Source organism: Dinoponera quadriceps, unplaced genomic scaffold, assembly GCF_001313825.1.
Source record: "Dinoponera quadriceps isolate SergipeBrazil2010 unplaced genomic scaffold, ASM131382v1 scaffold2159, whole genome shotgun sequence".
Lineage (NCBI taxonomy): Eukaryota > Metazoa > Arthropoda > Insecta > Hymenoptera > Formicidae > Dinoponera > Dinoponera quadriceps.
This window is the reverse complement of record NW_014556477.1, coordinates 1,016,144-1,035,213: the sequence shown is the minus strand read 5'-3', so window position 1 is coordinate 1,035,213 and position 19,070 is coordinate 1,016,144. Positions and strand designations below refer to the sequence as shown.

Here is a 19,070-nt window from a genome sequence, read left to right as displayed (position 1 = left end):
TGAGGATTTTCTTAACGGATTTAACGCACTGCCAATTGATCGTGTAGATTCACCTTCTCCGCCGATGATCGACTGATCAATCTAAACTCTCGATTATAGAAGGAAATTATTGTTTACTTGTAGGTCTTACTATATCGACTCTCTTATGTTGCGAGGATTATAAACATTCCGGTAAAGATACGTTACTGCTTACTGTTGAGGAAATGATGTTCAGATCTGGAAAAATGCAACTCGCCGGTCGGCTGTGGGTTAATCCTAAATTACTAAATTATCTTGTGATTCACATTATTATTGATCACTCGTAAAAATTACGACTGAAAGAAAACGGGTAATATTTTGGGAAAATATTTTTATTGAGAGGTAGAAACTTGTTTTACAAATGTTTACGATAACTCGACTGAAAAACAATGAAAAATTAAGATAATAATTATTCAATAATTATACAACCTGAACACATGTTGACATTATAGGCATGATGTGTTACTGTTTTAGGCTGGTGTATTCATGGTCAGATCGTATATTTAAGATTTTTAAATTCATCTTCATATACTTTGCAGCCGATGAAATGAACCGTACGGCATTTGAAGATGAACTTAAGACGATTTTAAATATAAAGTTTGATTATGAATACCGGCCTTGTACAGCCAGTGCAAAAGTTAGCTGTAATCTCCCTGGATTTGGACACAGAGCGCAAACTGTTCGGTGTGATAGGAGCTCGATGAGGCATCGTAATTTTTACGATGATTTCTATCTAATTTTTGCGATGGTGATCCAGGTTAAAACGAGAAAAATTTCGCGTCTGTAGAAACCTTGAAAAATTCCCTCCCTCGCGCATCCTCGCTCTTCGTTCTCTGATCGATTTCTATTTTTCGGCCCGAATCTCGCGCAACGCCATCGAGTTTATCCAGCGAAGGTCAGGTCTGAAGTGCGTGCAATCGACGGTCGAGGACTCGTTCCCGATTCTCATCGCTATCAGATGCAACAAATTGCGTATCATATCGGGACGACGCGATTTGTCCGTTTGCACACGGGGGTAATCGCGTATAAAAATTGTTTGCAACTCGAGCCGGCGATAAGCGGCAGCGGTTCAGCACGATGTCCGACTAATGAAATGTATGGCGCCAATGATATTATCAATCGTGATGATATAATAGTTCACGATAGTTCGCTCCAGCCGGGGGGCATCTCTTTTTGTAATTCGAACACAACGTCAATCGGCCGCCGCCATTATTTGTGTATCGTCGACCGCTTGCAATGTTTATTTACGAAATTACGTGCAGAAAAGTACATTCGGGTTAAATCTTCTCTGCCGTCTTGCCATGTGCGTGCATTATATAAGGTGTCCCTAAATATATATATATATATACCCTTAACACGACAGATTCTTTGGGACATTCCGAGACGAAGATTCAAGTGTGAAAATATCAAAACATCAATTGTTTTTAAGATACAACTGATCGGGAAATCGAGGCTTTTCGCAAACGGAACTTCGAATGACCGAATAACAAAATAACAGAATTATTCCTTTCGATCAATTTCAAATGGACTTTACTGTCTAAAGTACAATTAGTATATTATCGCTGAGAACAGTCAATAGTCACTAATGATCATAGTTATAAATATACCATGATTTTTATCCACTTTTAGAATTTCCCGGCCAACCCTGCTTAGAATGTCCCAAACGATCTGTTAAGGACACACGTTCGTTCCGGGACACTTTGTGTATATATATATATATGTTTATTTGTGTGCACGCACGTACGTTTTATAAAACGCCCGCCGTTTGTTTCAGAAGACGTGGGCTACAGAAGTGTCGAGATCACGTCCGCTTTCACGCACCTGCCTCAGAAGGGTGAGTAAGCGTTTTTCCTCCGCTTACATTCGCGCGATTTCCTCGCGTTTCTCTCATTTTTCCGACGGGACGATTTTCGTTCTCGCCGCGTCGGCGATCTATGCGGCGAACGCGATCGGCGTCTCGATCGCGACGCGGCCGTCAATCGCTCCAACTGTCACACCCGCTAACTCGAGAACTGAATCGTTGGATCCGCAGCCTCGGTTTCTATCTCTGAACCGGGGAGATTTTCACGGTCGTGTTTTCCGAGCGAGCGAGCGGGCGAGGCGCTTCTCTCGGCGCTTCTCTTGGCGCCCGGGAGACGCGAAAAAATCCGAGTCGAGAGCGCATTTCGGGAACACAACAAATGTTATTTCCGAGCCGTAACAACTGGTATAACTGGTATAACCGGTATAACCATAATCGACACACACGGGGGGAGGGGGATGAGGGAGGGGCGGGAGATTATTGCCGAACTGTTTGCGCGTCTATAAATTTCGAGTTCCTCACCGCCGGCCACGCGCGGGCCTCCTTCTTGCGCGTGTTCTTCGCGGTTATCGCCGCTCGCTATTTTTCGCGCGAACGCGATGACCGCGTATCTTTTTGCGTGCTGCCCCCCCTCAACTTGTGAATTATAAGACTCCCATCCTCCCTCCGATAAAAATAAACCGCGTCTCCGTGTACATCGATTCGCGGCCGTTCCGCCGTATATCTCGAAATTCGCTAAATGCTATCAAGACGTCACACGGCAGCGTCGCGCGCGTCATACATCGACGCAACGCGATTGCTTGTCTCTCGGTGTATTCCCGGCGATGAATTTTTCCAAATACCCGTCACTCGCGATGTTCTCGTTCATAGGCGGCGGATAGATCTGATAACTGAAACGCTATAAATAGATCTGCCTCCCTCGTCGTCCTCTCTCTCTCTCTCTCTCTCTCTCTTTCTCTCCGTCTCTCGCAGCTCTGCTAAGCGAACGAACGGACGAAACGCAGCTATGAATCGACGTTTCTCGCTGTCTCCGTGCGCTAATTCGCTCCTCGACGTCCAAAATTGGAAACGCGTACACAGACACACACACAGACACACACATCGCGATGTTAACGCGGAACGGCCATCGACAGTCCCTCTCGCCGATTTTGACGAACTCCGAACGACGTTACGAAATTTTTCATCCATTCCGCCGGCGCAAGCGGGGCAGCTTTTCGCGAATTTAAATCTATACATTTGATTTTGACTGACATCCGGACAAAATCGAAAGATACACGGCGAAGAGGAAGAGGAGCTTCGCCGTGCCGAAGCGTCGTCGCCGCAAAGAATCGCGACAAATAGCGACGCGTGGAAAAGAGCAAGCCGTTCCTTTTCGACTGGCGCATTATTCGACGGAGATGTCACTCTGCCGTGACACTTCCGATATTAAGTTATCACGGTGTCTTAACGGTGTTTTTCTTTTTACTTTTCGCGACATCAAATTCTCCCTCGGGATTGTAATCGTGTTATGATTATGTACCGGACAATTCGATTTTTCGACGGGGAGTTAAAAAAATCGAATCCCGAGAACGCGAAAATCGTATTCAACTCAACATCTCGTCAAAATTGCAAGGATCCCTTCGAGATCGTCCTCCCGAGAAAACTAACTTAGCGTTCGTCGCAGGTCCGCGAAAATAGCGCCGCGAAGGGTGAATTTTTATGAAATCCCCGCGAAGTTCGTTCGTCCGTAAAAAGTTTTCTTACCTCGCAAAAAAAAAAAATTATAAAAAAGGAAATTTGGCAAATTTCGACATCAGCATCCCCGTGAGTGTTTCCCTTTAACTTCTAGGCAGGACACGATTGTCTATTGAAGACTCTTGTTTGCTCGCCCTGCGAACAAAATTACAAACAAACAAGGCAAACAGGCAGTTGCCATTTTTAACGTTCCCGAGTGTGTTTTCGCTTAATTCGATCATTCTCTAACTCGATTTGGCTTGCTGGAGTAACGAAGAATCACGAACGGACAGACGCGGGGGCACAAATCGTGAACGCTTGATTTCGGTACATAATTCAAAAGAAAAACATCATCAGAAGTGCTGATAACAATCATTATCTGTTTTCTTCGATCTATTCGTTAGTAACTCGTCTTGATAGACAAACAGGAGTCACGGATAGGCAAACGCGAAAGAATCGTGAACGCTCGATTCCAGTGGATAATTGAAAAAAGGAAAAAAAGACGCTAAGAAATATTGCGCTCGTAACGATCATCGTGCGTTTTCTCGGGTCTGTTTGTTGATAACCCGTTTCTGCTTGGTAGGCGAACAAGAATCGCAGATGGATAAACGTGGACGAATCGTGAACGGTCGCGATCCGGGTGCGCTCGATTTACGAGCGCGGCGGCACCGTCGGTCGTCTTTCGTCGCGAATGATCCGCGGCTCTGATCATTCGCCGCTCGGCCAGGATCGTTCAGTCACTATCCGGCTACCGAGCGGTGAGCCTCGCCTTCTCTCCGTTTGACTGCGTTCTCTCCCTCCACCTCGTCTTTGTCACAACTTTCCCCCTTCCGGCCCCCCCCCCTTCTCGTCCTCCCTCCACTCCTGCCGTCTTTCTCTCCCTCGCACCTCATCTTCGCGCACAGGCTCGCGTAATCGCTTCCAGCGTGCTAAATTTAGCGCTGACCGTTGCTTTTGCCGAGAGCCAGCGGCGTATATAAAGCTCCTCTTCGCCTCCGCCGCCGTTTCCTGCACGCGCGCGCCCGAGGTCGCGTCGAGACGCGCGGAAAAAGCCGTCGCCGGCCACATCAGTCGCGACGCGCCCCACCTGTGAAGGTTCACCGTCGAGAGCGCGCGAGGACCCACGATGAGCGGCCGACGCGCCGACCTGTCACTCGGCATCGAGGCTCGGGCGCGATGTGGAAGGCGTCTTGTGACTTCGGCAGCGATAACACTCGCCGAGCAGGGTTTATCAACGCTCTCGTCCGTGAAAAGTGTTGTTGCAACAAAGAACTGTTCTCTCGCGCGCGCGTGATAATCACGTAGAGCTGCGCACATAGGAGAGTTTGAACTTGGACGTCTCTTTCTCTCCTTCTGACTCGCGGTTTCGCGCGATAAAAAGGAAAAAGAGCGCGACGCAGCGCTGCCGACGATACGTCGCATTTTCTCTACCGGGTGACCGTGGACGATTTCCTCCTCTTGCTCCGAGAAGAAGGAGAGAGAGAGCCTTGACGCGCTTCGGGATCAAGATCAAGCGTTTTCCGATGCGCCGGGACCAATCGGGCATCGCGACCTGAAAATATTGCGGCGCAGAATTGGGGAAAAAACGCGACGGAGAGACGCGGCACCACCGGGGGCTTTCCGAGGCTCGTGGCAATCGAGCGATAAGCGGCCGGCTGTTGTGCGCTCGTGCTCGCGCGTGTTTATGTGTATGTGCGAACGTGTGTGTACACGTGTCGCCGTAATAAACGCTAAAAATAACCGCGCTATCGGGCCGCGAGCGAGTATCGGAGCGATAAACATCGCCGGCGACACGCTCGCCATCGCGCACGAATTCCGCGGCCTTCTCGCGACTCGCGATATCGTCGGACGCGAGTCGGAGAACGATAGAGAGTGGGGAGGAATCCTCCCTCTCGAGAAAGCAGGGAGCTTCTCGCGGATCCTCCGGGTCGCCGTGTCGAAGTCGACTTGGAAAAAGGAGAGCCGCGCGTCGGACAAAGTGCGCGAGTGATGTAACAGCGCGCCTTTCTGGCGCCCGCACGCGCGCACGTGGAAAGGAAAAAAGTCTCATCACGGCTTCCGGACGATTAATGCGCGCCTACCGCGCATTTTTCTTCCCTCGACGTCCCTCACCTCGCGGTTTGCGTTCTAAAAATATCGCCGACGCCGAAGGACTTTCTCAATCAGGATAACACTCGAAGAGCGCGGTCTCCTCTCGGACAGTCGACGGCTCTCTGGTGGACACTTGTTCTCCCCCCACACACACACACACACACATTCGCATTCTCGGTGGAAAATTACGCCGGCCCGGTGACAAGACCGGCCAGTCTGACGACGACGGCGGCGTCGAAAGAGCAGCGTCGCAGTTGGCACCGGTTGTCACGGCTCGGGAATCGCGCGCCACTTTACCGCGAGAAACCGCGCTAACTCGAGATTGATTCTCGAGTCGCGCCGAAACGTTTTCCCTTCTTTTTCCCCTCCGGCCGTTCGCTCGTGTCGCCGCGACAGATTGAGCGAGCGTCGGGCGCGCGTCGAGAGACCGGGAGGAATAACCGCGAGGGAAATCATGAAGGTGTACGTGGAGCGGGCGAGCGCGTTCGATCGATATCCGCGCGGCGAGAACCCGAGCGCGAAGATCGCCGGCCGCCACGTCGGGGCGATCCACGTTCGCGGCGGCGGTCCCCATGGCATGTTACCGGACCTGTGTTGTTACATGTGCATAGAGATGGCGAGGGACACGCCGGGCTCGCCGATGCCGCGGCCGCGAGATTTGGGCGCCGGCGGGGGTGGCGCGGCCACGGCCACCTTGACTTCCGGCGCTTACCACGCCGCGACCACCGACTCCGCCAGCCTGCACGACCACGAGCTGCAGCAGAAGATGCTCAAGGTAACGTATGACTGATATACCGCGCCCGTCGCTGTAACTGCGCGAAAACGGCGAAGAAGCAGCCGGGAAGGCAGGGCGAAACGACGAGGCGTCGCCACGATGACACACCGTTCTCTCCTTTTTCTTACTTTCATCCCCTTCTTTAATCGTCGATGTACCGCGCTGTAGTGTGCCAATTCAATTGGAGGATTGATGAGATGCGGTTGGAAGAGGGAAATGTTAACATCCCTTTGCTCATTAGATCTGTAGAAAGTCGCGAGGGAATGATATTTATTCACGGGAGAGCGTTTGTACGGTTGCAGAGCTATAGGATGACAGGTATGAGACAAGAAGGATGTCCGATCGACGTTACGTACAGAAATGAATTGTAAGTCGATGGTGAAGTAATATCGGTGCTGAGATAAAAAAGTGGGTAGACACAGGTGGCGAATTTAGTAAATCGTGTTTTCGATGCGTAAGAAGAGAAGAAATGTGACATGAATTAATTAGCGGGTCGAAGTAAAAGTGACAGTGAGTTAAATATTAATTCGCTAGAAAGTTGTAAGGCTCTTCGAAATACAAATCACTAAGCTAAATCACTAAATAAAGCAGGCATGTAAGAACCGTGCGGGAACTTGCGTTGCGAGACGATTGTATTACAATACAATATTATACATAAAAACGTCGTACGTTTCGGTCGTCGATTGCGACTCTCTTCAGTGAACACGCTATATATTAAAATAAATTAGTATTCAGCGCAAATGTTAAACACGACCTTCATAACTTCAGAGAAAAAAAACTCATCCGTTCCGTCATAAATCCGTGTCGAGCTCACACCGAAGTCAATAACTAATCCTGGAAATCCACTGGCAACGCGATCCCAAATGTGTAATATTATATTATAATAACATTTGTTTCGCAACGTAGTTCTTACGTGGCTCTTATATTCTTTTATCATTTAATGACGAATCCTTGCGAACAATTAGACATTGCTCGGAAAAACTCGAAATCAAATGAAAATTGGATTGCGATGGATACATACGGCGGAGTTGAAGAAATGGGAGGATCTGTTGATGACGTTCGAATAAAAATGAGGGGCTTCGCGCGGAAATGAAATATTCATGAAATTTTTCTCGTTACTGTCGGGACCAGTCGAGTCCGTTTCGTTAGCGATTGATCGCCGTGGCGCGCGCGCCGCATAGCGTGCCCGCGCGTTGTACGTACGTGCCGCGTCTTTCGCGTGAATATTGTTGAACTGGATCGCGAGCGATGGGATGCCTATTTGCAGAAACGTCGGGACGGCACGGGCGAAGTTTGGATTACCGCAACCGGCGCTCGGTTTCGGCCGAATTCGATCGATGCGGCCGCCGCGCCGAGCGCGGTTTAGTTACATCGCAATTAAGTTCAAGGTCGCCGATACTTCCGCGAAGGTCGCGTTTAATGCTGCGGAGAATCCGTCGGAAAGAAAATATATCATGTATGTGTGTGTGTGTACACACGTACACTTTATTCCGACTACGGTAAGTTACTGCGTCGCGCGAGCGACGGAGTGTTCTCGTCGCCTCGAAAACAGACCGCGCGGAAGACGCGAATAATTCAGGACGCAATTAAAAATGCAACTTTCAGAGAGCGTAACCCAAATCTCCCGACGACAACGGGCGGTTTAATTAACGCGCCGTCCGTCCCGTTTCGATCGAAGTCGTCGTTGCGTCCCTCTCCGTTAATTCTCCGCGGCAACGCACTTCAATTTTTTCGAACACCGTCTCCCGCTTTTTCTCTCCGTGGAGGACGACGAAAGAGGATGTTTCGCGTCGCGCGTAATAGTGGGAAAACTAATGGAAACCCTCTTGTGATAACGACGTTGCGGAGAATCTTCGTGTCGATATCAGTCTCTCCCTACGTACGTCAATCCGAGCACGCATATTTTCATTCCTCGCAACATTTTCTTCTCGAGGAAAAGTGTCCCATCACGGCGAAGAAGTCAAGCGGTTGATTAATTCAGCATATTCATTCATTCAGTGATGCAGTGTGACGGGTAATCAACTCGAACCCCTCGCGACGGAGAGCTCTCGACCCTTTCTCTCTCTCTTTCTCTCTCACTCGTTTGTTCGTTCTGCTAAGGTACTGGGAATAATTATTACGGCAAATTTGCCATGGGCAGAGCACGTCAATGATGTATGTAACAGAGCTGGTAAAGCGCTCTATCAAGTCGGAACGCACCTTTTTAGTTGGGAATTGCGAAGACAGTTGGTCATGTACGACTGATTACCACTGCGGCTGACTACAAAGGCCCTGATATTCTCTCATTATGATTATTGCTGTGCTATATTCAATGACCTAACAGTCGGAGCAAATTTGGAACTGCAGAGATCTTTCAACTCTGCTATCTAGTTTGTATATAAATTGCGATTTGACGAACATACTACACCATATAGCCTACGTGAAGGGTGGCTTATTGTTGAGAATAGTCGCCTTTTTCGGATCGATTGTTTGCTCTACATTATGTTGCGTAATCGGACGCTCTCGCATCTGCTTTGTTTGTTGTTCCGTAGTCTTCGGTCTCTGATCTCAAACTTGCGATATCAACGTGTATCGTGCTGAGATTGATAAAAAAAATCCTTTACTATAGTGTCGTCTTACCTCAGGTAGGTTTTAATAGTTGTACCGATATATATATTTATATAAAATTGCGAATTTATGCAAATTATATATTTATATTCCTTCACTACTACGCCGTATGAGCATATACCGTGTCTGGCCGTTAGTGGTAATCAATCGTACTTTGAGACTGTAACTTTATTGGTACTGCTTATATTGCAAACATAGATATGTACGTATTGTGTACTCGAGGGGGTTGCTAACCCCAGGGGATTAAATCTACCGCTCCATCTGTCCGTCTCGCGGGATTCTCCAATTAAAGTAACAATCAGGCTGAAAAGTTCACGGTCTTCGAGCGTGATTACTGCGCATCGGAGCGGAGCCGGCGCTTAAAGATCGATCGCCCGAGACGGAAATCTCAATTCGACGCGGTACACGCGCGCCGCGCGGAATTGTGCGCCTAATGCGCTCGCTCGTCGAATAGAATTTGATTTCGATTATCCGCTGCGCGACCCTGCGCTCTGCGACTCCCTCGCGGAAACGGCGCAGTAAAAGCGCATGCGACGAGGAGGAGGTCGCGATGACGGGCGTTATTTTCCGCGCGGAATTCACGGCGCTATCGATGCGACGATAGCCTTGCCTGATGCGCTCCGTCCCTCACACGTGTCTCTACACCGGCCGACGATTGCAAATTATATGCGAGCGCGCACAACACGCGCGGGTACGATTAATGCGCGATAACACACAACGCGCAGGATCAATTACGAGAGAGCAGCAGTTCCTGCGAAACCGGAATCTCTAATCGGGAGACGCCGGTTGCGTATATATGTATATAATTTGCATTTGCCGATAATTAACGAAACTTTGAGGAGAAGTCGTCGCGCAGGATCGCGCGTGTCGCATTTTCGCCGGCGTGCAGATTTATTATAACGAGACGTCCACCCGGAGCGGATCGGGGTAATTAATTGCAAAGGCCGGCTGATAGGAGACGATAAATGATCCACGGGGAAGCTAGATAGACATCGAGATTACCGCGACGGAGGAACGAGTCCGAACACTCGCGGCCGTCTTCGTGTCGCGTGTCCTGTCCCGGACGCGTTCTGCATATCCCTCCGGTAGTCTTCGCAATTAGAAGGTTAAAAGAAGGAAACTCAGGCATGACGGAGGGGAGGAAGGAGGGGGGATAACCGCAACTGTCGCGTGCGCTCTTTATTCCTCGACAATGTACGAAACGTTAATCTCGGTTACCAACCGATCCGCAGATTTACTCGGGAAATGAAATGAGCGTTCACCAACACTCGACCAGCCGAGGTGCTTCCTCGGCATCGCCGACTCGGATCGCGATCCACTCGTTACGCACGAAGCGCCGTTTTTCACGCGTTCTACGAGAGGAATCACGGCGTGTTGTAACGCCTCGTTTTCGTCGCGAACACTGCGAAAACAAGAGATGGCAGAATCGATAATTTTAGCGCTGCTCCGCGAGACTCCGCGGAGTATATAAACGCAAACAATGGCGCATTGGCGTCCAGTCACGTACCGGTAAATTTAGATGCGCTTGTAATTGGCGCCTTGACTCTCTTGAACCGGACGGCCGATTATCATATGCGAATGATATAGGTCACGTGGAAAACGCCACGCGCGCTCTGTTTTCCCAGGTTAGTCCGCACGTGTCGGATCGGGAATTAATATGCTGCCGTTATTAGTGGCGTTATTAATTCAAAGTGTTCGCTCATTCCTCCCCCCCCCCCCCCCCNNNNCCCGATGATTTGCAATACTGGTAATTTCCGGAGAGAGAACATTATCTGCTCCGAGAAAGGGGGAGGAAGGGGGGGGGGAGTAAACAGGAATTTTGCATAAAATTAACGATGAGCCGCTCGAGAAAAATTGCAAAAATTTCGTCGATCTAACGTAACACTTAAGCTTCCGCGAGAACGTGCAGTCTCATAGCGATCAACCCGACGAGCAGGAAGAGAGTCAGGATATTGAAGAAGAATATAAATCGCGTCGTCAGGAACGTCCGTCTCTGCGTCATCAGACCGCGATGATTATTGTACTCGCGTATCCAGTCCTGCACCATGACGGTATTCGGATCCGTTTTTGGGCTGAGGATAGCCTGCGAACGAAATCAGCGAAAGTTAATGAGACTCATCGAGAAAAGGATTCTAAGCCTGTTCAATTCGAATCGAGAATTATTAGGATGTAAGAAAATAGATGATAAGAGCAAGAAATTTGGCTCTTATCGTCCTTTTTTTATATTTTTAATAAGATGACGCTATATGAGATCTAGACTTCCAGTCGGGCACGGAGAAAACGATTCCGTTGTAACTGAATTTTTCGTTACCTGGGGACCAGACGAAAACTCGGTTATCACCACTGCCACTATAATAACACTTACTGAAAAAATAAAAAATGATTGACTATTCGGAAGCTGAGACACTTGCAAAAATAACGCCTTTAGTACGTATTTCTACTTTTAATTTTAATTTCTAATTTCTTTTGAACTACGTTTAGGATTTTTATGAAAAACTACTGTAATATTAAAGATTTATATAGAAACATTGCAAAAAATGTCAGAATTATTGACCGTTTTGTTTTGTTACTCATGCGGCAGCCCCTTAATATTGTCACTGAAAATCCAATACAATAGAACTATCACAGCTGAATATTCAAATGTGCCCAGTCCCAGCAGAGATTTATCAGCTTTCGTCACTGAGTTTTCGTCCGGTCTCCGTTCAGGAACTGAATTAATTTTTTTCGCGCGGTCAACGTGTCAGACTCGATCGGCGTGAAACGGAGGGAGCGATAGCGATGAGCAATACTGACGAAGTCGCATGCCAAGGCTACGGAATTCAGCGGCGCCCTGCATAACGGGCAAGGTGGCGGTACAGGTGCGACTCTGATATCGCAGTAATTCGCCAGGCAATCCGCGCACAGTAAGTGGCCACAGGGTGCTTTCACGCCGATCTTCGGCGCCCCCAGACAGATCGGGCAGACCTCGTCGTTGTATGCGACCATCGGCCCGTCGTCGTCATCGCTACCGAGGGGACAAAAATGAGGAGTCCTGCTTTCTCGAAATCGCGCTCGGGAGCGCTTCGTAATCAATTTCTCAAGCCGACGAGAAGACGTCGAACGAAGAGCCGTAATTCCCCTCGGGAAACGGAAATCGCACCTGAGCTCTTTCGCTTCGTCGCTCAAATCGTCGCCCGGAACGTCTCGACTCCCACGAAAACTGCACCTTCCGCCGGACGAGTTATTCCTCCTGAACAAAAGGATATAGATGCCGAATCCCACCGCGAACGCCGTCACCCGCAGGGCGTATCCTTTCCATCCTGCGGCCGGACCCTCGCTCGGAGGCGCTATGAAGGCGAAAGTCTTCGCTCTGTATTGCTCGGTAAGGTTCATCTCGTCCCGATCGATCCTCCTCCGTGTTGGGCGCCGCGATTTAATGCAGGAGCATCTCGTGTAAGTCAAAGGGATTCGTCTCCTGAGGATCTCTCAGGATCGATATTCCAGGCAAGACCCCCGTGGCCGATCGATGACAGATCGACGTCCGGAATCGTGACGGACAACGGTCAAGTGCTCGATGGCGATGCTCGACTGTCGAGAGCGAGGATAGTCGCGCTCGACATTAAATTCGTCGTGAAGTTGACTATCCGATGTTACACGTGTGCACCGAAATAAAGAGAGAGAGAGAGATACAGTCGCGTCACATCGGCACGCAACGCGCGCTCTTGTTCGCGGACGTAACCAATTGGCGAAATCACTTTGGTCTCTGTGTCAGCGGCCCACGCACTTCCTTCTGAGAAAAGGCGACTCGAAGCTCGCCTCGCCCACGTGCGAGCGACAGCGAGCGAAACGAAAAAAAAAAAAAACATTCCGCGGTTGTGAGACGCAGTGAATTGGATTAAACGAGTCGGATGCGCGCGAGCGCGCTCCACGTTGGCGTGAAACTTTGCACCGGCGATCAACTGCGACAACAGCGACGACGGCGACTATGCATACCTCCGGGTTTCCACTCGCGATGCGCAAGCACACAAAAGCTTTTATTCAGAAACACACTGAAAAGCCGTACATAAATCTGCACCTTCGTTTGTCCCCCCTTTTATCGAATTCTTTTATTCCGCGCCGCCGTCGGCGCTGGATACGCGTGTCGTCCTGGTGCACACGTGTGCGCCTCTTCCGTGTTGTGTGAGTCTGGAAGAGAGAGAGAGAGAGAGAATTAACGTCTGTTGTAAATTAATATACTCCGCTTCGCGGAAGAGAAAGAAAGTGATATATATATATATATATATATATGAGAGGGAGAATTCTGTGATATCGCGCGATAGAAAAAGTGAGAAGTCTCGCGAGGACTTGGATTAAGAAAGGAAAAAAGCGGAATCTCCGCGACGAATGATGCGTACGCGATCATTCGACGTGGCCTGGACCGTCGCCGAATCGTTCACCCTGCCTTCGGGTATCTCGCAAATCGCAAACCTCGACTGAGAATATTACCCTTGAGATATCTGGATTTGCTTCCAGCTACAGCAGCACTATCAGCTTCAGCAGCAGATACTCTGGCAGAAGTACGAGGCGCAGGGACGACAACTGCAGGAGCAGCAGATGCAGGAGCAACTGAAGGTGAGTCTAGTCACATGATGTACTTCTCACTCGCACGCCTGTCCCGGAGAGTTTCATTTTCCATTAAGAGGATGCCGAAGGCCGATGACGAACTTGATAAGCGTACGACAGTCCTTAAAGGGCTGTCATACGTGAAAACTTTACCGGTAGATTTTTTCCGCAAAGCTTTTACGTCTTATTGGCTTGCAGAGAATTGCAATCGCAGATATGCTTCAGCGCGGTAAAAATATACGCGAACGTAAATCGAAGCATTACTCAATATGTGATAAGAATGTGGTCATTACATATTCAATATATATTCATCGCAATCACATTTATATCGCACTCACATTTGCGTAAGATGTTTATGTGTAAAAAATACAAAAAGAGGAATAATCGTGTTAATGTTTATGTGACATAACAGTTGGAAGATCGTCTCTACGTTATCGACGCTTATCAAGTTTATCAACGGATATAGCATTCTCTTGAAATATTATGTTACATAACATTGACACGATCACGCTACTTTTTTGTATTTTTTTTTTTGTACATATATAGATCTTACGTAAAAGTAAATGCTATATAAATATGAATGCAATGAATGTACGCTACTCCGTCTTACTATATCTAACGGGAAATCTAACTAAGATATATAAACATTTTTTTTGTGAATTCTTGTTCAGAAGAATTCATTCTTGTGCGGAAATTCTGTATCAGATAAATATTAACGTTAGCTGACAGCTAGAGATGTTATTTTGAAATTTTAAATTATTTCCGCTATTGAGCAATGCTCCAATTTATTTTCGCACGTACCTTCACTATGTAAAAGCATTTATATAATTCTATGCAACCAATGAAATGTAAACTTATCATTCGTCGATAATCGGAAATACGAAGCTGCGTCATCCTCTCGTAGAATTTAGTTAGAGTAATATGAAGAATCGTGTATTCTTAGAATTAATTCCATATTAAGACAGGCTTCTAAGATAAGTACCGTTGCAAAACAAGCGGCTTCATGACGGCAATCGATTCCAAGCGAATTTGGGAATATTTTCGCCGTGCTGTCTTCGAACGACCGAAATTACTCAGGCAATTGAGTTTTCCAGAAATTGTTATTTTCGCACGGATTATTTTGCGTTCCCAATCGCAACGTCGAGACGAATTATTTAAGCGGTGATCTTTCAACGCTCGTTCATTCGTCGATATATCAATCCGTCTAAAAGTGGGTGGGTGTACTGAGCGAACGAACAGCGAATATATAATACGAACGTGCATATTCACGTCTAATGAAAACGAATGGAAACTTTCTTTGATGAATTATCTTTATGAGCAAATCGGCTTAAAACTTTTTGTTCAGATTTGCTATTTTTATTTCATATTTATTTTGTTTGTTTACGTGTACAAGAAAAATTTTCTTTTTTATGTAAGAAAAGGGAGGAAAAAACAATACGGCATCACTTATAGAGATGAAAAGGACGAGAAAAAAGAATTTACATTTTTACTTAGAGGATTTCTATTTATTTACTCGAAGCACCTTTTTCTATGTGATAACCACGTATGTCGCTACTGCTAATTTTCAGTTAAAATCAAATATGTAATTCAGTCCGAAAATGATTATAAATTTTCGAAATAATTCTCTCAGTGCGTACACATTTTCCAAATTGTGACAACCGAACATTTGCATTCGTCCTTTGCTCATTCGCCCAGCGTAAATATACATGACACCGCCTCCTCGTCCTGGGACGGTCTCATCCTGACAGTCGCGGAGACGCTCGACGACGTCTCGCCGAAGGCACGCTCATCACTCGCGGCGTTACTTCGCCGGTCAGCGTCAACAGCAGCGGCCGCGCGTTACACGCGCATTATTCGCCCATAATAGAGAATCCTCTTCGCGTTTTACCCAACGCCGTCCTCCCGTCCCCTTTGCAGCCGTGGTGGTGGCGGCGGCTCTGAGAACGATGGCTAGTCGCGAATGTCGTCGTCGTCGTCCTGTTTCACCAGCATCGCCACCACCACCACTACCGGACAGCAGCTCCGGCCGTCACTGCCGCGGCCATTCGCGTCTCTCTGCCGGTCGAAAGTCCAGCGGAATATTCCTCTCATTGTCGGCGAAGCTCGTAACATGCGTCACGAATGCGATAATAACAATAACGGTTGATCGTGAAAATAAACTGGGCATCGCCGCGCGCCGTGGAATCCCGCGATTCCCGACCGTGCGAGTACGCTCGCACTTCGACTTGTTCGCGCGACAGACACTCGCGATTCCGCGCGAACGCGAATTTTCTCGCCGGTACTCTCCGGCGAGAATCGACGGCTAACGTCGGAATAACAGCTCCGAGCAGGAAAAGTGAAAATGTCGCGAGCAGCGGGAAACTTGCCACGCGGTTTACGGCGCAGATTCCACCCAGGCTCGATCCTGTCCTCTCGTGGAAAGCCGATTCCCCGTAAAATGTTTCGGTCGAGCCGCAGAAGCACCTGTGAAGTTAATCAGCACTGGCTACAACGGACGTGTAATAAAATTCGTGACACGTGGCGCAAATTGAATGAAAGTAATTCCTGGAAAATTGTGTGTTGGTATTAATCAATAACCCGTCGGCTGTCCGAATTTCCCGGTGTTACGTGTCTCTGGCGAATGGAATATACGCCGCCGTTATCGCCGGGAATACTTTGACGAATTCGGAATTTTCCATTAATGAAAGTATGCAGGCATAGCCGATGAACGCGCGATGGTTTCATGTCACACTGATTTCGAAAGTGTGTCGTGTCTCGTGAATTTCTGCCTTCGAGTTTGGTGCGAGAGCGGATCGCTCACTCGGTCTTTTCATTTCTATTATAACGTGTATGCGTCCGTGACATGCTCGTTTATGCGTGATTATGTATGGATTCGTCGGCGTATCGTGTAATCTTCTCGCATGCGCGACGTCATCGTATATCTATCGCAGAAAATTGCCGTTTACGCACGACGTGACGTGTAGAAATTTAAACAACACGCCCGTGCAAAGAGAAGCTCCCTTCGCGACGAAAATTCAACTTACGTCAAAACTTCGAACGCCCGACAATAGTGCGGCTTCGCGAATAAAAATTCGGCTTCGCTAGGAAAATTCGACCTCGTGAAACAGATTCGGCTTTGCGGGAAAAATTCGACTCCGTGTCGAAAATTCGGCTTTGCGGCAAAAATTCGGCTTCGCAAAAAAAAAGAAAGGAGAAAAGTCGCGTCGAAGTTCGGCTGTACGATAAAAATTCAGTTTTGCGATAGAAATTCGGTTCTGCCGCAAAAATCTCGCTTCGTGGAGGAAATTCGACCCCGCGAAAAAACGTCCGCTCCGCATCGAAAATTTGGCTTTGCGAAAAAAAAATTCGGCTTTGCGACAAAAATTCAGTTTCGCGAGAAAGAAATTCCAATTTTGCGTCGGATATTGCACGACGCGAATCAACACATTGACCGTCACGATCGCTTATTCTCTCTTTGTTTAACTCTCTCTCTTTTTTTCTCTTGTCATCGAGAAAATTTCAAGATTCTAATTCGAGCTTCGTCACGAAGCGCTCATTCGAAGGGAGAATTCCTCGGCGCGCATGTTTTTTTTTTCCCCTCCCTCGTAACAACGGACACGTCCGAAGCGCTATTTTCGGCGGTCGAGATACGTAAACACGCGGGCGCGGGTGCAGCACCTGTGGCGCGTGCCGACGTCACTTCCGGCGTGTTCCGGGCGAGGGAGGAGGTGTGTTAACAGGTGCGCGCAGGTGTTCCCGCGCTGGCAGGTGGACTGCGCGCGCGAGATCGTGTGTGGATTGCAACGGCGAGCGCGCGGCGCCGCCGCGCTCCGATTTGCTTTATTGGCCGGGACGCGCTTTATTAGTCGTTACGATCGCGCGCATTCTTTCTCCCGGCCTGCCGTCGTTGTGTTACGCTATCGCGCCCCACGTGCCTGAGTAACGCGCTGCGCGCGCTATTTTGAGTTTTATGCCCGGCCGTGAGCGGCGGCCGCAGGAAGTTCGATCGCGCGCGCGATCGCGGTAACAAAGGCGACGATGAGGTGCGCGCGTGCTGTTCATTCAGAGACACCGAGCACCTGTGGAAAGCAACGTCGATCGGCTCGAGCTTTTGTCTCTCGGCCGGAATTTCCTCGAGCTCTCTTAATCGACCGATTTATTATTAAACGCCAGCGCGTCGTTGTAATCGCTGATAATATCGTCTTGTTGATGTGTGTACAGTCGGAATAATTATTATTGCTATCATTTATCAAACGTAGCCACGAGCTGCTTACGATTACTATTGTACAGAAGTTCTCTCTCTCTCTCTCTCTCCTCCCTCCCTCCTTCACCCTCGACGCATATTTAATCCCGCGATCGTTTATCGCGTATATATATTATACACATTTACCGCTTGAATCGCGACGGGTTGGCGGAACGCGAGGAGGGAGAAGTCGAGAATGCAATTCCGCCGGAGAGACGAGAGAGGAGAGCCGGTCGGTCGGCCTCGTTTAATAGGTGCGCCCGTTCCACGTGTGTGCGGATATTAATTGGCGAATAACGAGATGTGTCGTGGACGCGGAGAACGATGCCAGACGTAATGGACGTGACGCGCACTGATGTCGATGAACCCCGTGAACGGTCGCGGACGCGTCTCATTTTCCGCGACGGGCGAGCCCACACCGCGGAGATTCATCTCTCGCGAGATTCGGACGGGAGGAAGGGGAGAGAAACTTGCTCCGGGAGCGAGAGGGAGAGAGAGAGAGAGAGAGTCACAGCGGCGTTTCAATCGCGCGGAGACTCGCGATTTTATCGGCGCTGCTGTGTAAGCAAACGTTATTCGGCGAGGGCTATTAATAAATACTCCGCCGAACCACCACTGTTATTTCATTCCGCGAGAATTCACCCGATGCATCGGATACACACACGCGCGCGCGCGTGATAGAGGGAGGGAGCGAGAGAGTGTTTATCGCGCCGTGGGCGAGATTACGGGACGCGTGATTAGATTAACGCGCTCTTCTGCGCTTGGCAATGCCGGGACTTTCCCACGTGTGTGATTAAGCGCGCACGCCCGCGTTGTTGTTCCCCCTCGTGGATCCACATTGAGAGAGCGATCCCGTGAAATTTACAAGGGCTCTTTCGGCCCTTTTTGGCCCTTTTCCGCCTCGACGATCTTCCTCGCTCAAAAACATCGATTTGACAGTCATAGCGGAAATCATCCAGACACGAGGGATTAATTAAGATGGGTAAATGTCCAGCGAACGCTTCAGTGTCACATGTGCGTTGTGTCTAATTAATATAGGCGACAGAGACAGAATTTTTATCCGAACTATTGTCGAATTCAACCAGAAAATCTCTCTGCGGAGCTCATCCGGTTTAAGGTCAGCCGCGTTTCTTGGGAAAAATTCGCAACAGGATCTAAATTTCCTCGCGCATATTTGCTAGAATATGCTGCCGCTGTAAATTATACGTGCCGCGGACAATTTTCTAGCGGATGCAAAAAACAGCGATACATATTACCTGTGA

At 48.6% G+C, this 19,070-nt stretch overlaps 1 protein-coding gene across 10 annotated transcripts in view; it reads left to right on the top strand.

Moving 5' to 3' along the window:
- Window positions 1–19,070, top strand: part of LOC106747522 (histone deacetylase 5) — a 114,144-nt gene that overhangs the window by 78,318 nt on the left and 16,756 nt on the right. For 5 of the 10 annotated variants that reach the window (XM_014625108.1, XM_014625109.1, XM_014625112.1 and 2 more), the window contains 3 exons: window positions 1,793–1,852; window positions 6,235–6,398; window positions 13,497–13,595. In XM_014625108.1, the coding sequence (XP_014480594.1) occupies window positions 1,793–1,852; window positions 6,235–6,398; window positions 13,497–13,595 (323 nt within the window). Of the gene's footprint in view, window positions 1–1,792; window positions 1,853–4,297; window positions 6,399–13,496; window positions 13,596–19,070 lie in introns of those variants that run through there. The other 5 variants (XM_014625111.1, XM_014625114.1, XM_014625105.1 and 2 more) reach the window with 4 other exon arrangements.